The 15747-nt window shown below is 44.3% G+C and overlaps 1 protein-coding gene across 1 annotated transcript in view; it reads left to right on the forward strand.

The window, feature by feature from the left end:
• The first annotated feature begins 2136 nt into the window (after positions 1–2136).
• The window catches only part of ZBTB10 (zinc finger and BTB domain containing 10), a 28951-nt gene continuing 15340 nt past the window's right edge, over positions 2137–15747 (forward strand). Inside the window, exons 1-2 of the mRNA XM_033074473.2 lie at positions 2137–3057; positions 10002–10899. Coding sequence (XP_032930364.1) covers positions 2137–3057; positions 10002–10899 — 1819 coding nt within the window. The remainder of the gene's footprint in view (positions 3058–10001; positions 10900–15747) is intronic.

Here is a 15747-nt window from a genome sequence, read left to right on the forward strand (position 1 = left end):
GTTATCCTACCATTCCTCCTGCGTGTTTGGCAGCTCTTTCCTGGATGCCCACGGAATAGGTTTTTAACAGACCAGTCCAGGGTGCACTTAATGTTCCCAGAGATCACAAGCAGCCTGCTCTGTAAAATGTGAATCCCAGCAGGGATTCTTCCTGAAAACTTTCTGTATACACTCACTGCCGTCTGCACTGATTTAAACATTTAGTGAGAAAGAATCTACACCACGAAATATTTCTTTTAAAACAATATAAAATGGGTAAGAAATTCTAATGTAGGGTAAGGGCTGAGTTAGCTGACAAATGCTGACAGGTGAGAATCAAGTACCACAGGAATGCAAAATTATAGATACATCACTAAACCTAAAACTTTATGAAGTACAGGTCTGTTTTGTTGTATGGAGGCTGTTTCATAGGAACCCTTTGCTTCAATGGACCCAGACCTGAATCATTATCTCCACCCTGTGCCCCAGTGAGGCACGGCAAATTTAAAAATTGTTTTACTCCCATCATTGATCCGTCTCTTTGCTTAGATTTGCTCCTCTCCCAGAAATCAGATACTGCCTTTTAGAGTTTCTCTCCTTCTCCATGACTGACTCTCATCTCCTCTCCCCCGAGAATTTTAGAATGTTTTCCCCAGAATTTAAATTAACTTTCTACCAAATATGTCCTTTCCCCCAGCAATTATTTGGAAGGAGAAAATAATTCTGGTTTATAGAATTTTTACAGTATTCTTGCAAAGTCTTCTCAAAAGCTTATGCCCAGCTGTCCCAGACCCCTGCCTATTTCCAGGCCAAGACACATGGGGTTGTGTTTTTTACTACTGAATATATGCATGAGCATTATATGACACTGGCAACACCTCACGTCTTCAACTGGAAGGCTCCATCATCCTGCCTCTCTAAGATGTTTTGTTATCTATAGTAGTGGATCTGACTAAATGCTCTTCCTAGCGGCTGGAAGGGCGGTCACTGCTGAACAGCACTGGCACCGAGGCCTTTTCTGTTCCTTACTCTGCTGCCCCAGTGAACAGACGGGGGGTGCCAAACAGGGGGGCAGGTGACAGCACTAAACTGAGGACAGCAGCATTCCGTGCTGCCTAACATCATGCTCCCGCACAGGGCAGACAGGCAAATCAAACATTCTTTTCTTGGGAACTGGCATACCACAGTGGGCGTGGGGGAGAAGCGAGCGAGTGGCCTAGTGAACAGGTTGCCCAGAGAGATCGTGGAGTCTCCGTATTACTGGGAACCGTCGGGAAGCAATCCATGTGCTCCAGGCTGACGCTGCTTGAGCAGAGATTTTGGCCCAGAGGACCCACTGCGGTGCCTCCCAACCTGTCCCGTTCCACGACTCTGTGCAGCGCGCCGGGGTCACGGCACATCCCTGCCCCGGTGCTCCCGGCCGCCCCCGCCCCGCCGCGCCTCGCGCCTCACGCCCGCCACCGGGGCCCGCCCCGCCGGCACGTGCGGGAGGCGCTCGCGCCGCCCCGCGCGCCTATAACGGTACCGCCGCTCCCGGGCCCCGGGGAGGCTCGGCCGCTGCTCCGCGGCCGCCGCCGCTCGCCCCTCGGCACCCGCGGTGTCCCCCTTCCCTCCCTGCTTCCGGCAGCGGAGGGGCCGGGCCGCGGCCCCTCGGCGCGGGCAGATGTGAGGGGGTGGGAAAGGACGGACGGAGGGGGTCGACCCCGTCCCCCCCCACTCCCCACACTGGGCGGGGCGGGGCGGGCGGCGCGTGACGCGGCGCGGCCCAGCGCGCGCCCGCCCCCCTCCGGCCCCCCCCTCCCTCCCTCCTGCCCGCCCCCCGCTCGCGCCCCCCCCTCCCCTCCCCTCCCCTGCGGCGGCGGCGGGCGGCGGCCGCGGTGCATTGTGGGCAGCCCGTTGTTCATTTGCCACCCGACCCGATCCGGGGCCTGTCGGGACGGAAGCGCCGCCGCCGCTGAGCGATCGAGCGGGATCCATTGTGGGCAGCCCCGCGCCCGCCGCGATCCAGGCCGGACTCGGGGGAGCGGGGAGCGAGCGGCCGGACTTCGTTTCTCTCGGCCGCCGCCCCCGCACGGCAGCTGGGCGCCTCCTTCCTCCGCCCCGTTCCCGCGGCGGACGGAGCGCTCGGCCGGGCGGGGGGCGCGGGGCGCGCCCGCCATGTTCGCGGAGATAAACCGGCGGACGCTCGCGTTCCGCGGCGGCGGACTCGTCGCCCCCGCGGCGGCCGCCTCGGCGGCGGGGACCGAGGCCTGGGAGCGGCAGGACCCCGAGGCGCTGAACGGGCGCGGGGCGGACGAGGAGGCGGAGCTGGAGGGGCTGGAGGCCGAGGAGCTGGAGGCCGCCGCCGAGGAGAAGGAGCTGCTGCTGCCCCAGGACGCGGCGTCGCCCCCCGCCGCCTCCGGCCCCATGTTCGCCGAGAGGAACCGCCGGACTCTGGCCTTCCGCGGCGGCGGGGGGCTCCTGGCCGCCCACCCCGCCGCCAACAATGGCTGCGAGGCCGCGGCCTGGCCGCGGAAGCACTTCAATGGGCGGGGGGCGGACGAGGAGATGGAGCTGGAGGGCGCGGAGGGACTGGAGACGGAGGGGCTGCTGGAGGGCAAGGAGCTGGTCCAGGACGGGGGTTCGCTGAGTGACAGCAGCGACGACGAGGAGGACGGCGAAGGGGGCAGCCTGGGCGATGGCAGCGGCGCCGAGGGCGGCAGCTGCAGTAGCAGCCGGCGGTCGGGGGGCGACGGCGGGGACGAGGCGGAGGGCAGTGGCGAGGGGGAGAGCATCCGGCACTTCCCGCTGGCCAGGCCCAAGTCCCTACTGCAGAAGCTGCACATCTCCTTCCAGGGCTCCTGGCTCAAGGAGTTCCCGTGGCTCTACTACTGCCAGGAGACCGGCCTCATGTCCTGCGCCTGGTGCACCGCGGCCGCCGCCGCTGCTGCGCCCCCCGAGCTCATCATGTCCGGCGCGCCCCTGCCTGGGGGGCACGACGAGCTCTGCAAGGGCACCCGCAACTACAAGCGCACCCTGCTCCTGCGGCACCACCTCTCCGCCGAGCATCGCCTCAACGAGCCCGGCAGCGCCGAGCAGGTACGGCACGGGACGGGGAGGGGGCGGCGGGGGCGGGAGGGGCGCTCGCGGCCTCCCCTTTCGCATAGGTGAGGTTTTCCTGCGCTCACGTGTGTGAACTTCTTTAAATGGCTGCTCGTGGTTGTTGTTGCCCGGCGGGCTGGACGCGCCGCGCTGCTCTCGCTCGCCGCGTCCGGAGCGGGAGACGAGCCCCCTCTGGGATTTGGGGTGACTCTCCCGGTGGATGTGGGCAGGCACACAAGCACGGCGCAGTTGTTTGTGGCTCTGCTCCGTTCCCGTTATCCGACCGGCGCTGGCGGTGCCGCTTTCATTAGTTCATCTGTGCATCTCGTGAAGATAAACCGGCGATGTGGGAAAAAAGTTGCGTACGAATCCCAGTGTCACAGCACTGATTTAAATACGCTCGTTACAACTTCCTCCTGCGGTACCGGCGGAGGGAGGGCAGTGTCCGGCCAGCGACCGCTTGTGAAATGGGGGCTCGGCGGCGTGAAATTGGAATCGCTCTGCCGTGCTTAGCGGTGTGGCTCCGCTGCACTAATCGGATAACTCAGTGTATTTAAGTTCTTCGCGCTGCAATCTTTTTTTTTCCCGATTGCATTGCTTTAGATTGAGTTGCTGAGCAAGAAGTCTGCAATCGCTTGGTGTGTGTTTGAGATAAACATGTGGTTTCCTGAAAGCCGTGTTACTATGCCAGCGCTTCTCTAACGCTGTAGGAGTAGTGAAACTCTTCACGTTCCCCGCTGAACTTCAAATCACTGTGTTCCTTGGCTGCTTTCACGAATGAGGCTGGACTTGTCCTAGAACATATGTGGATGAAAAGCCCCTAAAGAATATTTGTGTTGAATCCGCAGCCTTCTGCAGTCTTTTCTCCTAGGGTTGCCTGCGCTGCTAAAGTTCGCTCTGTCGCTTCGCTGGCGTTAAACTTGCCTGCGGGCATTGGCTAGTGTTGCTTCAGGTTAGGCTAGTCCTTGAATTGTTAGGCTGTTAACCGGAATTAATCGATTACTCACTCCGTTTTTCAGCATTTAGAATTCAGTTTTAATTAAAACACCTACCTTGGTTGGGTAGCTTTACTTGGAGTTTGAAATATAATGTAGTAGTTAGATTGAGGTTATTGCTTAAGCACTCTAAGGAGCTCAGGGTACCTTGGACAAGAGCTGCTAGTCAAATGTTAGGGCAGGATATCAGGATTACAGGATGACTTATAAAACGTTAGGTGAACGATGGTTTTCTTGGAACTGCTTGGAAAATGTATGCAAGTTTTATGTGAAGCTCTTGCAGGACTGTAAGGGAAACCTTATGGTGCAAAAATACCGGTTATCCAAAATATTATTTTTGGATTTATAAATGCAACATTCACCTTCAAAATGATTAATACTAGCTTTTCAATGAGTGTAGTTTTATAGCAGCTGCTGTTACAGATGTTTTGTGGTAGTAGGTCATCTTATCAGTTTCCTTCAGTCTTCTGGGGTTTGCTGTTCACTCTACAGTGTTTTAGCCAAACTTGCTTTCAATTAGTTGTTTCTAATTAAGAAACTTTCATTCTTAGTTTCTTTTACTTCTTCGTATCTTTGAAAATGTTCCAGTTTTGCATAATGCTATTGCAGCATGTTCCTTGCCATCTTGTTGCCTAGTTTCCAACTTTGAGTTGTGAATGATTACTCTGTAGAAGTATGTTCTGTCACTGTGTAGCCTCCTGTGTTAGTGGATGCTGCTAATTCCTGCCACACTTGGAAACTTCTGTCACACTGTTTTAGCTGTATTTAAATAAAAGCTATTCCAAGCATTTTTTCCCTACTCGGTTAACTATTTTTTTTTCTTTGTCCTCTTACCCTGAGTCTGTTGTAAAACTTAAATAGTGGGAGGGTGGAAAGGAGGACAGAATATTGACTTATCACAGTAGCCTACAAGTTAATGTAAGTACGTATTTGAAGACCTTTCATTGTCATGGGAATATTTGTAAAAATGGATCTCTACTTTTATACCACTGATGGTTTAAGAAAAAATATTTGTAGTAACTGTGATAATAAATAGTAGGATAGATGAGTCAGTGGTTCTTCTGCACTGTGCTAAAGATAAGGATGGGACAAAGGTAGCTGTAAAGAGATTGTTTTCCACTCGAAAAAAACCCCACAAAAACAGTGCTTTGTGCATCCTTCTGCAATTACATTTCAGTTAAAAACTTCTCACGAGGGAAGGAATTGCAGTTTTTCAGGAGTCAGTGTAGTTTTCTTTGTGGCACACTTTCACGTTACAGTTGCTTTATCAAAAACCTGATTAAGAATCTGTTTTGTTTCCCTTCTGTGTTTAATTTCCGTATCCTTTCATACTCTTAATGGCACTTGAATTTCTTTTGATACATATGTTTAAATTAATACCAAAACAATAGCTCCATTTTTTCCTAAATGCATGATACCAGATAGTTGGAACAAAAGTAGGTAATTTGTACCCTGACCGTATTTCCAACGTACATAATGAGGCAGCAAAGCCGTTTAAATTTAATGAAACTTGGGAGAGATCTTTCAGCCTTTGTGTTAGAGACAGCACACATGTATTGTGGACTTGACAAGCCTCAACTGCAGGGCATGTTTAGCAGCTGCTAATAAACATATGGCATAGTGCCACCGCTCAAGCACAGAAAGGAAATTGTAGGTGTTAAGACAGTAAAGTAGTGGAAATTTCTATAGGTCTGTTGGATATTACACTTGTGAAGAAATGAGTGATGATTTCAGTTTATTTTTGGGATACATTTAATTTAGAATACCAAAATACATCACAAGTGGTTGCAGCTGCTGTAATTCAAGGGTATTGAACTGTCATCCAGTGCTTCTTTCTAAGACCAAATTCTTGAATCTTTTTTAAAAGATTAAAAAAATATATTTTTAAAATTTTAAAATTCTAGTTTTTAAAAGAATTTTTATCCACATTAAAGCTTATGGAAATCTATCATCATCTTTAAACTACCTTTGTTTTTTTTAGTGAACAGACTATTGTGTTGCAAGAATGCAAGTGGATACTTACTGAGAAATCATGGCAAAATATTTTAATTCTTTGATGAATTTGGGTCCATAAGATGCAGATTTATTGGCTGCTGGGGGTTCCTCCCCTCAAACCATCTTCTTTCTGGACATAATTTAAAGCTAAGCTTTGGAAATACTGCCAGAAAAGCTTTCTCCAGTCTAACAGGCATGTTGGTTTAAAGCAGAAGCTCTCCAAAGGAGGAAGGCCTTTGATGTGTTGTTTTTTCCATGTGAACTGGAATTGTTTGCATTATGTGAGCAGTGATGAATGGAAGCCATGCTTCGGATGTTAAGAGTTACATTACAGTGTTCTAAGTTAACTTCTTGACTTACTCTTAGCAGAGCAAAGAAGTTGAGGAGGAAGTCAGGCCTCAGAGTAAAGACTGCCACTTAGTGTATTCTCATGTAGTGTTTTTATCAAACCTCAAACTACTCAATTCGATATTAGGCAATTAATGAAATAATTTGAAATTACTAAGTTGTCTGTGAGCGATGCCGTGCGTGTACAGTGGCAGTGGAGCATTGTGTGCAGCTGATGGGACCATATTTTGCCATCATTTTCCTCTGTAGCTGCATGTGGTTAAGAAGATACTGATAGCTTACTTTTTTAGAAGATCCATTTACCAGGGTAAGAATTACTTTAGGGGCACAGAGAACTGCTGTAGAGCAAGATGTGGTAGTGGGGAAGGGATTGAAAAATGCGGCACAACTACTTTTCATGTACATGCAGCTGAGATGGAATCTGTGATTAGATTGATTTAAGTTTTTCTTAATTTTTCCTACCCTCACTGTTCTTCCTCCCAGGGACAGAGTATGCTGATGGAACAGTAGGAGAAAGAAAACTAAACTTCTGTTAGCAGTGTTTGGTCATCTGTTTCTATGCCTGTTAGCTTTTGGGCAACTTTAATTAATGAATTATACATGTAAAATAGTAATTTTTATTTGTGTGTACTCAGAAAAGTCTATTCAAAACCGAGCACAGTATTAATTTCCTTAAGCAGTCTCTGTTCTGTTATAGCACTTCTTAATCTCACCCACAGAGAGGAGTTTTTGACTAAGGACAGTGAAGATTCCACAATTTGAAATTAAATCAGCTGATTTTTATCTTTTATTTCTTACTAGTCTTTATTAAAGGATGAGGTGGCTTGCTGTTGACCTAACTTTAGTTAATGAGAATATGGGGTCTGTATTCTGAAAACGCAATTGATATCTAAGCAAATATCATTAGTTTATTCTCATTGGAAAAACAGAACCCTTATGATTGTGCGTCATATGAGAGGTTTGGAAATACACTTTTTCCTGTAATTATTTTCTGCACCTTGCCTCTTGTTGAACTGTGTTGTATTTTTTCTGTATCCATGTCTGAATCTCTCGAAGTAATATTACTTTATTAATTTTTCTCGTAATAAATGTCAGTTCTACTTGTTGTGTATGGTGTACATAGACTTGATAGCTGTCCAGATGTCAGGACTTCATTTGAGTTGTGGCACTAGGGTTAACTGTTGTGCCATACCAGCAGTGAAACAGTTGGTTTTAGTACTGCAGTTAGTTTTAGAAATGTTTATGCACCCACTTCTGTAAAACTATGATACTAATTAAAACTGTAATATTGATTGATCTCTTTCTCCAGTACACATACACACCTATAGCTTGGACACAAGTTGTATAATATCTCATTTTTCCACTCAACCTTCCGGTCTGGTCACAATGAAGACTTCAGTCTTGTTTTTCTGTAGCACATTTGTGATCTGCAGCTCTTCCTCACCGTGCTGGCTTGTCCTGTTCTCAGGAAACAAAAATCCCACATTGCAAATATAAATTTATTTTTTGTGCCAGCTTGATTGGGTACTTATACTTGCTCAGTTAAAATGCAATCTATCTCCATTATTTGATCAGACATTTGTCAAAAGAAAAGAACTGCTGCAGGTTGTTTTCAAATTTTATGCAGTGTTTAATGTGTTCTCAGAGAATGAAATTGGCAGCTATCATAGTATCTACCTAACATTTAATGTGTGAGGTGCAAGTCACTGATGATTGACGAGTGTGACAACACTTTAGGGTACCATAATTTTCATCTTAATCTGATCCAGTGTCAGTGTAATTGGTGTTTTGAAATTCTGCAGTGCTCTGTTCCTGAAGTGACAGGAAGCTAGTCCAGAATCAAAATCTGCTGAGAACTTAGAGTGACAACCTTAGCTTTCCCACATCTGGAGTAAACTGTTTCACAGCCTTGATCTGGGGGAGTACTAGGGGTGTGTCAGAAAGTTCACAGAAAAAATTAAGATGAGGTTGGGCAAAGATCTATTGCTTGTTTTCACGTAAAAGCCTAATTGCTTTTATTTCTTCCTCTTCAATGAAGTGTTTCTCTGAGAAGGGTAGAGATTCAGAAGCAAGTTGAATGTGACAGCAAACTGAAGTTTCTCTGCAGGTTTCTCTGTCATTCCAGTGATCCACACTGGGTTATAAATTGAGATGAGTACTGATTCAATCCACTAATGCCTGTGGGGTGGAAAGTAACTTTTTGAATATATGTAGCTGGTTTCTGCCATAGTCCCAAACTAAGATCCACATAGTCCCAAACTAAAATACACATTTTTCCTGAAATGTGTATTTTAGCCCCAGCATAGCTTATTGGCTCATAACAGTGCTAACATTACCTTCTTAATACTGATTTTGACGGTAATGTTGAGGCTAGGTATACTTTAACACCACCCCTAGCTCCCTAATCAGAGAGGTGTTTTAAGAGATGAGAGAAGAAAATAATCATTTGGCTTGGAGCTATCCAGTTTTGAACTTTCCCTGTTTGCTAGGAAATAAAGAGAGAATCTTGGAGATCTAATATGGAACAGACTGTCATTGTTGCTGCTCTTGTTTGCAGCATATGTCAACCCATGTAAGTATGGTCTCAAATATGCCAGTCTGTGTTTTCTGCTTTCTCTTAGCTGCTGCTTTGTAGCATCTCTGAATCATCTTTATCTAAACATGAGTTAGAAGTCTTTTATGTGCCCTGAAATCCAGTTCAGATCTCTTGACCGCTCCCTGTCTGAACTAATCTTTAACAATGAATTACATCTTGGTGTTGAATTGTCTGAAAATATCAGGTTTTAGCAAAATTTTGAAGCCATGTTTGAGATAACATCTTTAAAAGGTTGTGTATATGTAGTAAGTATTGTGCCAGTGATGCCACTGGAAAGTTTGGGAAGCTTATTTCAAGAAAGTCTTAGTTAAGTATTGTAATGGAAGCTTAAGTTGGGGATTTCTTTGTTGTCTTCAGTATTTTGTCTGCTTGTCATGTAATATACTGTTTAATCCTAAACCTGCTGCAGTTAAAAAGCAAAGGATAAATGCTTAATTTTTAAATCTGTATAAGAAATGTTTGCTATTGTATCTACTTTAGCAATATGTTTTCTTTAAAACATTCAAGACAGAATGGGACATACAGACCTAATCTATGTATTCATATCTCATCATGAAGAAAATGTTGAATCACTTATCAGGATTGTGCTAATTGTTTAAATGGAAACTTCTGGGGAGGAACAAGGGATTGGATATGTAAGAATCATCTAGTTAAATCTTTGGAAAGAGAGGCTCCTGAATCTTTAATATATGTGGTTTAGGAATAAGTACTGCACACCCAACTATGTTTCTCCTTACTTTTGGCTGAAATTTCCCTTCCTTTGTCCTCAAGGCAAATCTACTAGTTCTGTTTGTTTCAAACTTGGGGGTGGAAGGTGCAGAATGAAAGCATGATTTTGTTTTCAAAAATATCTTGTTAATGTCTGCCTTTATGACCAAGAACATAAATAGCAAAAAAGTTTGATTAAAATTACCTTCTTTATTTTCATCTCCTTATAATAGTCCTGAAGAACTAAGGAGAGCATTTATTAAGAGCTAATTATGTTTGTGTGGTTTTTTTAATTGCAGGAGGCAGAGTTACCAGCAGAACTGAATAATGAAGGATACTGTGATTTTAACAGCAGGCCAAATGAGAACTCTTACTGCTATCAGCTCCTGCAAGAGCTCAATGAGCAGAGGAAGAAAGGCATTCTTTGTGATGTTAATATTGTGGTGAGTGGGAGGGTCTTCAGAGCTCACAAGAACATCCTGGTTGCAGGCAGCCGCTTCTTTAAGACTCTGTATTGCTTTACAAACAAAGAAAACCGTAACCAAACCACTGTTACCTATTTAGACGTTGTTGCTGTTCAAGGTTTTTCTGTCATCTTGGACTTCTTATATTCTGGTAACCTCGTGCTTACGAGCCAAAACGCCATTGAAGTGATGTCGGTGGCCAGCTACCTTCAGATGACGGAGGTTGTCCAGTCCTGCCGCAACTTCATTAAAGATGCCTTAAACATAAGTATAAAATCAGAAGCTCCAGAGACTGTTGTAGTGGATTACAACAGAAGATCTGTTAGTAGGGATGGTTTATCTCCAAGGGATCAAAAAGTTGCCAGCTTCTGGGCAACACGAAACCTTACCAACTTGGCAAGTAGCATAAAAACTGAGAATGATCCCTACCCTATTGATGAGGGCCAAATGGAAAGCTACCAAATGAATGACTGCAGTTGGGTCCAGGACAGCTCACCTGAAATGGCTGAAAATGAATCTCAAGGTGAGGGAAAAGTTTTCGTGTGGAATGACATGGGTGCACAGGGACAATCAGTTCAAGAACCTGGAAAAGCAAGAAGGAAAAACCAAACTGCAAAGAGGTTTATTTATAATATACCACCTAATACTGAAGAGAACTCTGAAGATTGCTCAGTGTTGCAACCATCAGTCCCATATCCAGAAGAAGATTTGTCGTTTATTAAAGAAGAAGCAGGTAAATATTGCTGAATGTCAATTATGTCATTTGAAAATTAAAGTATTGACTGAAGTACTTGACTTTGACTTTACCTTTTTTCTTGTTTTTTAAATTATTATACTGTATGGATGGTTAATGTATGCATTTGAAGTACTGACGTTTACCTGACTCACTTTTTGATGAATTAATAGTTCTGAAAACTTACTGCAATTTAGGAACCAGGTTAGGGGTGGATTTGAGACAAAGTTGTTTAGATGTGTCTTGTTTCTGAAGCAGTTTAAAATGTGTGCTTGTTTCAAGCACGAAGGAACATATGTCCTGTCTCCTCCAGGAGCCCTGCTCTGCTCCTGCCCGTGGGGCTTGGGGACACAGGAGAGCTGTGGTCCCACAGGGAGCACATGGGGACCCATGGCCCTGCTGTGCAGTGCCAGCAGTGCCTGGGCATTGCAGTGACACATGCCAGTGCAGGGTGGTGTGGGCTGGCACTGGGGATGTTTCTCCAGCATAAGAGACCTTCATTGCTTCATGAGTAGTGCGACACAACAGAGCATCTCCAGAGAAGCAGCTGTACTGAGAAGCACTTCTGCAAATGCTTTGGGGGTGTTTCTTATCTCTGGTCTTCATCTCTGAACTCTGGGTAAAGCTCTGCTTTAGCTTTACTTGGGAGTGTGTGCTTGCAAAGTGAATTTCCTGTGCTTCTCTTACTGGCTAAGCTTTGTTAGACTGCACAGGATTCCTTCTGGCTGAGCTGAGGATAGAAGCTGTGTTTCAGGAATGTGACAGTTGCTAATAGGCCTCAGGTCCACAGCACCAGGTTACATCTAGCCTAAGTGAATCACTTTTAGCTGCAGATAGTGGGGAATGTTGAGTGCTCAGCACCCACATAATGATACTGCCTGTGCTGAACCACACTGCTTGCTCTAGTTGTAGTGCCCTGAAAAAGCACTACAGAGGGTCTGGAGCAAGAACCAAGGATGTGTGTATTAGCTGCACAAATACCAAATTTCTGATACAATTTAGTGTGTGATTTCTGTTGATGATTTATATTGGGTAAATATTCAGTGTTTTTTACTGATGGACATGCCGAGCATTTGTGTACTGTATGATGGCACCAACAATAGATATAAATAGTTGTTTGGATTCTGTGAAATTTTGTATGTGTGCTGTGAAGATTTTTTGGAGAAATAATGGAGGACATGGGCAGTGTAGTATATTTAGTCCATGTTAATTGTTTGGCTGTTTTGACAGAAGCACCAGTGTTTCCAGTAACTTGTTATGCTAAGGAATTAAATTACAAAATACATCCATGTAGCATTTTGATGAACTGTATTGGAGACAGAGCATACTGCATATGTGTTGTGGTGTCTGTCCAAAACCATGGAAAGTTCTGTGACTGCAGGGGCAAGTTTATTTTACTGAACTCTAAAATACTAGTCAACTAGTGATCTCCTTGGTATTTTCAGAGCACAGCATATATGTTCCCGAGTTCATAATGACATTTTCTGACAGTGTCAGAATTTTTTTGGAAGCCATATCTAATATTTTTGTAGTAATACCTTCACTTTTAGTAAGTTATTGCATGCATATTGTTTGAAACAAGAAGAGTGACTGAAATAGTGCTTGGTATAGCTTACTTTTCACCCATCGTCTGTTCTTCAGCTTTTGGTATTCTTTCTGTTCTACTTGTGGCTCTCTTTGCAGGTAGATTCCACTCTTAAACACTGTCCTTTTAGCTGTTCCCTCTATGCCAAAGAAAAGGTGGAAGAGGGAGGAGTGGAGAGTTGGAGGAATGTCAAGAATGAGTTGTAGAGTAACCCGCAGGTTATACAATAACTTTTTAGTTTTGGATTAAATTTCTTGTGCAGATGAAAAACTACCAAAAATAATAGGTACCAAGAGGTAAAAATGCATAAGAAAATGTCATCTGGGATAGATACAAGACAATTCTATAAGATATAAAATAAAGAATAGTAAATTCTTACATTCAGAGCTAAGGAGTGTGCTCTCCTGTTGGTTGCTAAAAGGGGAACAACAAGCTTCTACTATTAGGCTTTGTCATGTTCTGAAAGGGCTAACACCAGTGGTTATGAACTGTCTGTTACATGCAGAGTGAGTTTCTGTGCTCTTGATTTAGGTTTGGGTTGGTCTGGTGCTTTTGTGATGGGCAATATATAATGTAGATATGGTGGAAGGGAAGCCTATTTAAGATCACTCCTCTCACTACAAAAATTTATCCCTGAAGCCACTTCCTTGAATGCTGTAGTAAATGAATTTTCCAGTTGGGTACAGTTGGTAAGTATTAGATAACAAGCAGTAAAAGCTTTCTGAAGCATCTGCTACCCCTCTTGTTCCAGTAAAGCAAATATGTTAAACTGCTCCTTGGTGAACATGAGTTTTTCTACACTTATCCAATAAGGATATGTCAGCTGTTTCTTCCTCTCACCCTGTGTTGCCAGTGAGTTTGTATTTTAACACCTCCCCTGTAAAAGTAGCATGTTGGTGAGTTTAAAGAAGCTTTAAAAAAGTTAGGATGGGTTTGAAATTCCTTGTACTGTCTTACATTTGCTTTCATTTTACTTTCATTTTACTTAACTTTTCAAGACTTCTCCGGTTTTAGCTATATTAAAGTAGCTGTTTAACTAAAACAATGAATGTTACCACATATCTCAGTATTTTTGCTCCTAGTTGATAATCTGCTGAGAAGTCTTCTACTGTTTACAGCTACAATTCATCCTACAATTAACCATTTACCCTGGTGAAAATAACCATGCAGACAGTCAGCATATCACAGTCAGTGTTGGTGTGTTACGAAAGTTTATAAAAACTCAGTGAACATAATTCATTGTGTTCTTAATATCTGTTCATGGGGTGACTTTGTCAATTTTCATCATTTCTTGGGTATGTCATCTGGCCTGTTTTTTGTTTGTTTGGGGTTTTTTTTGTGCAAGTGTATTTTCCTCAGACTTCAGAACACAGCTGTGAAGTATTGCTTATGCTTTCTGGAACTGACAGTGTTGATTTTTAGGTGACTTGCATGCAGTATTCCAGTAGCTTTATGAAGCTACAAATGTATACTTCATAACTGATTTTCAGGTTAGATGATGCTGTACTCTGGTGGGGGTGAGGGAAAGGATAACAAATTCAGGATTAAAACAGCCCTTGGTGGAACAAGAGGGTTCCTGACTGATTTGTAGGGGTTCTTAAGGAATTTAATTCAGCTTGCTGTAGAAGTGACTACTTTTCAGAAGGATACAAACAGCAGCTAAACCCACTTACAAAAAATATACTGCTGGTTCCAGCTTTTGTCATGATGCAGGGGAGGAGCATAACATAACTTGATTACTATAAAGACAGGTGTCTTTGTATTTGAAGAAATAAAGATTGATGAGCTTATCAAGACACATGTACATGTCTTGTAGTGATAAACCCCACTTGACCGACTGTGTTACCAAAGAAAAGTATATTTTTCCTGCTTTTCCATGGTACTATAATTCTCAGATTTTCTTTAGACCTCAAGTTGATACCCTGATTAAAAGATTTACGGTAATTTCACAAGTATAAGGTGCACTGGAGTATAAGGTGCACTTCCAGGTGTCAGCAAATTTCTGAACTTTTTCCATATATAAATGTGCACCTTTTTTTTTTTTTTTTTTTTTTTTTTTTTGCAGCGAGCATCCATGTGCAACAAAGTAACCAATTAGTAACAATCGCACCAGCTGTGTGTCTTGGGTTACAATACAGGATGTCATCAAAGTATCTATTCTATCACCATCTCTTGTGACCAGGTGGGGCAGTGATCTTTATCTCAGTGGAAGATACTCTGCTAAGGGGCATCCATTGAAACCAGTAGGGCATTGTTCTTTATCTTTGCACCCCCCATCCTTCCTCCAAGGAGTTATCTTCTGCTAATGACCCATTGAGTCCCACTGTGTGACTGGTAAAATTGCCTCATCCCATTGGAAGTTGCTCCAACCAGGGGGGAGAGCCAAGCCTTTCCTACCTAGATAAAAACTGAAATTCTGGGACACCAAGTCACCCTCTTTTCCCTGGACTCCAGAGGAAAACCGGACTGGTTTTTTCCATATCATCGCTGGACCTTCGGAGGGAGGCTGCACCCTTCTACAAGACCACTGCTTCAAATGAACCACATCTGTCATTGCAGGAGGACTGTAGCCACCATTTAATGGGACTGCTTCCAACACCTTGACTGGTGGCTGTCACCCTGATTGGGCGTCAGGTTGTGCTCTGACTTTGTGTCTTAGTTTGCAGGACAGGTGTCTGCTGAGAAAGGCAGGAGCCTCTCTTTGAAATGGAGAATGTAAACCCCCTCTCTCTAAATTATTATAATTTTGAAGTCAAGGGGCTTTCAGACAAAGATATGGGAATTAGGAATAACAGTTCTTTACTAGGGAAATTAAAATAGAAATACAGTACTACAAAGAAACAAACTCCAAAACCTGACAAAGTCAGAGTACAACCTGACACTCCCGTCAGGCAGGGTGTTGGCAGCAGTTTGATTAAATAGTGGCTGCAGTCTTCTTGTAGTGACAGATGTGGTTTAGTTGAAGCAGTGGTCTTGTAGAAGGAGCAGTTTCCTTCCAGAGGTCTAGTAGTGATGTGGAGAAATCTTGTTTTTTAATAGACTCCAGTAGAGAAAGGGCTACTCTGTGTCCTAGAATTTCAGTTTTTATCTAGGTAAGCAATGTTGGGCTCTTCCCCCTGGCTGGAGCAACTTCCAGTGGGATAAAGTAATTTTATCAGTCACACAATGGGACTCAATGGGCCATTAGCAGAAGATAACTCCCTGGAGGAAGGATGGGGGATGAAAAGATAAAGAACAATGCTCTACTGGTTTCAATGGATGGC

This window comes from Catharus ustulatus, chromosome 1 (genome assembly GCF_009819885.2).
Source record: "Catharus ustulatus isolate bCatUst1 chromosome 1, bCatUst1.pri.v2, whole genome shotgun sequence".
NCBI lineage: Eukaryota > Metazoa > Chordata > Aves > Passeriformes > Turdidae > Catharus > Catharus ustulatus.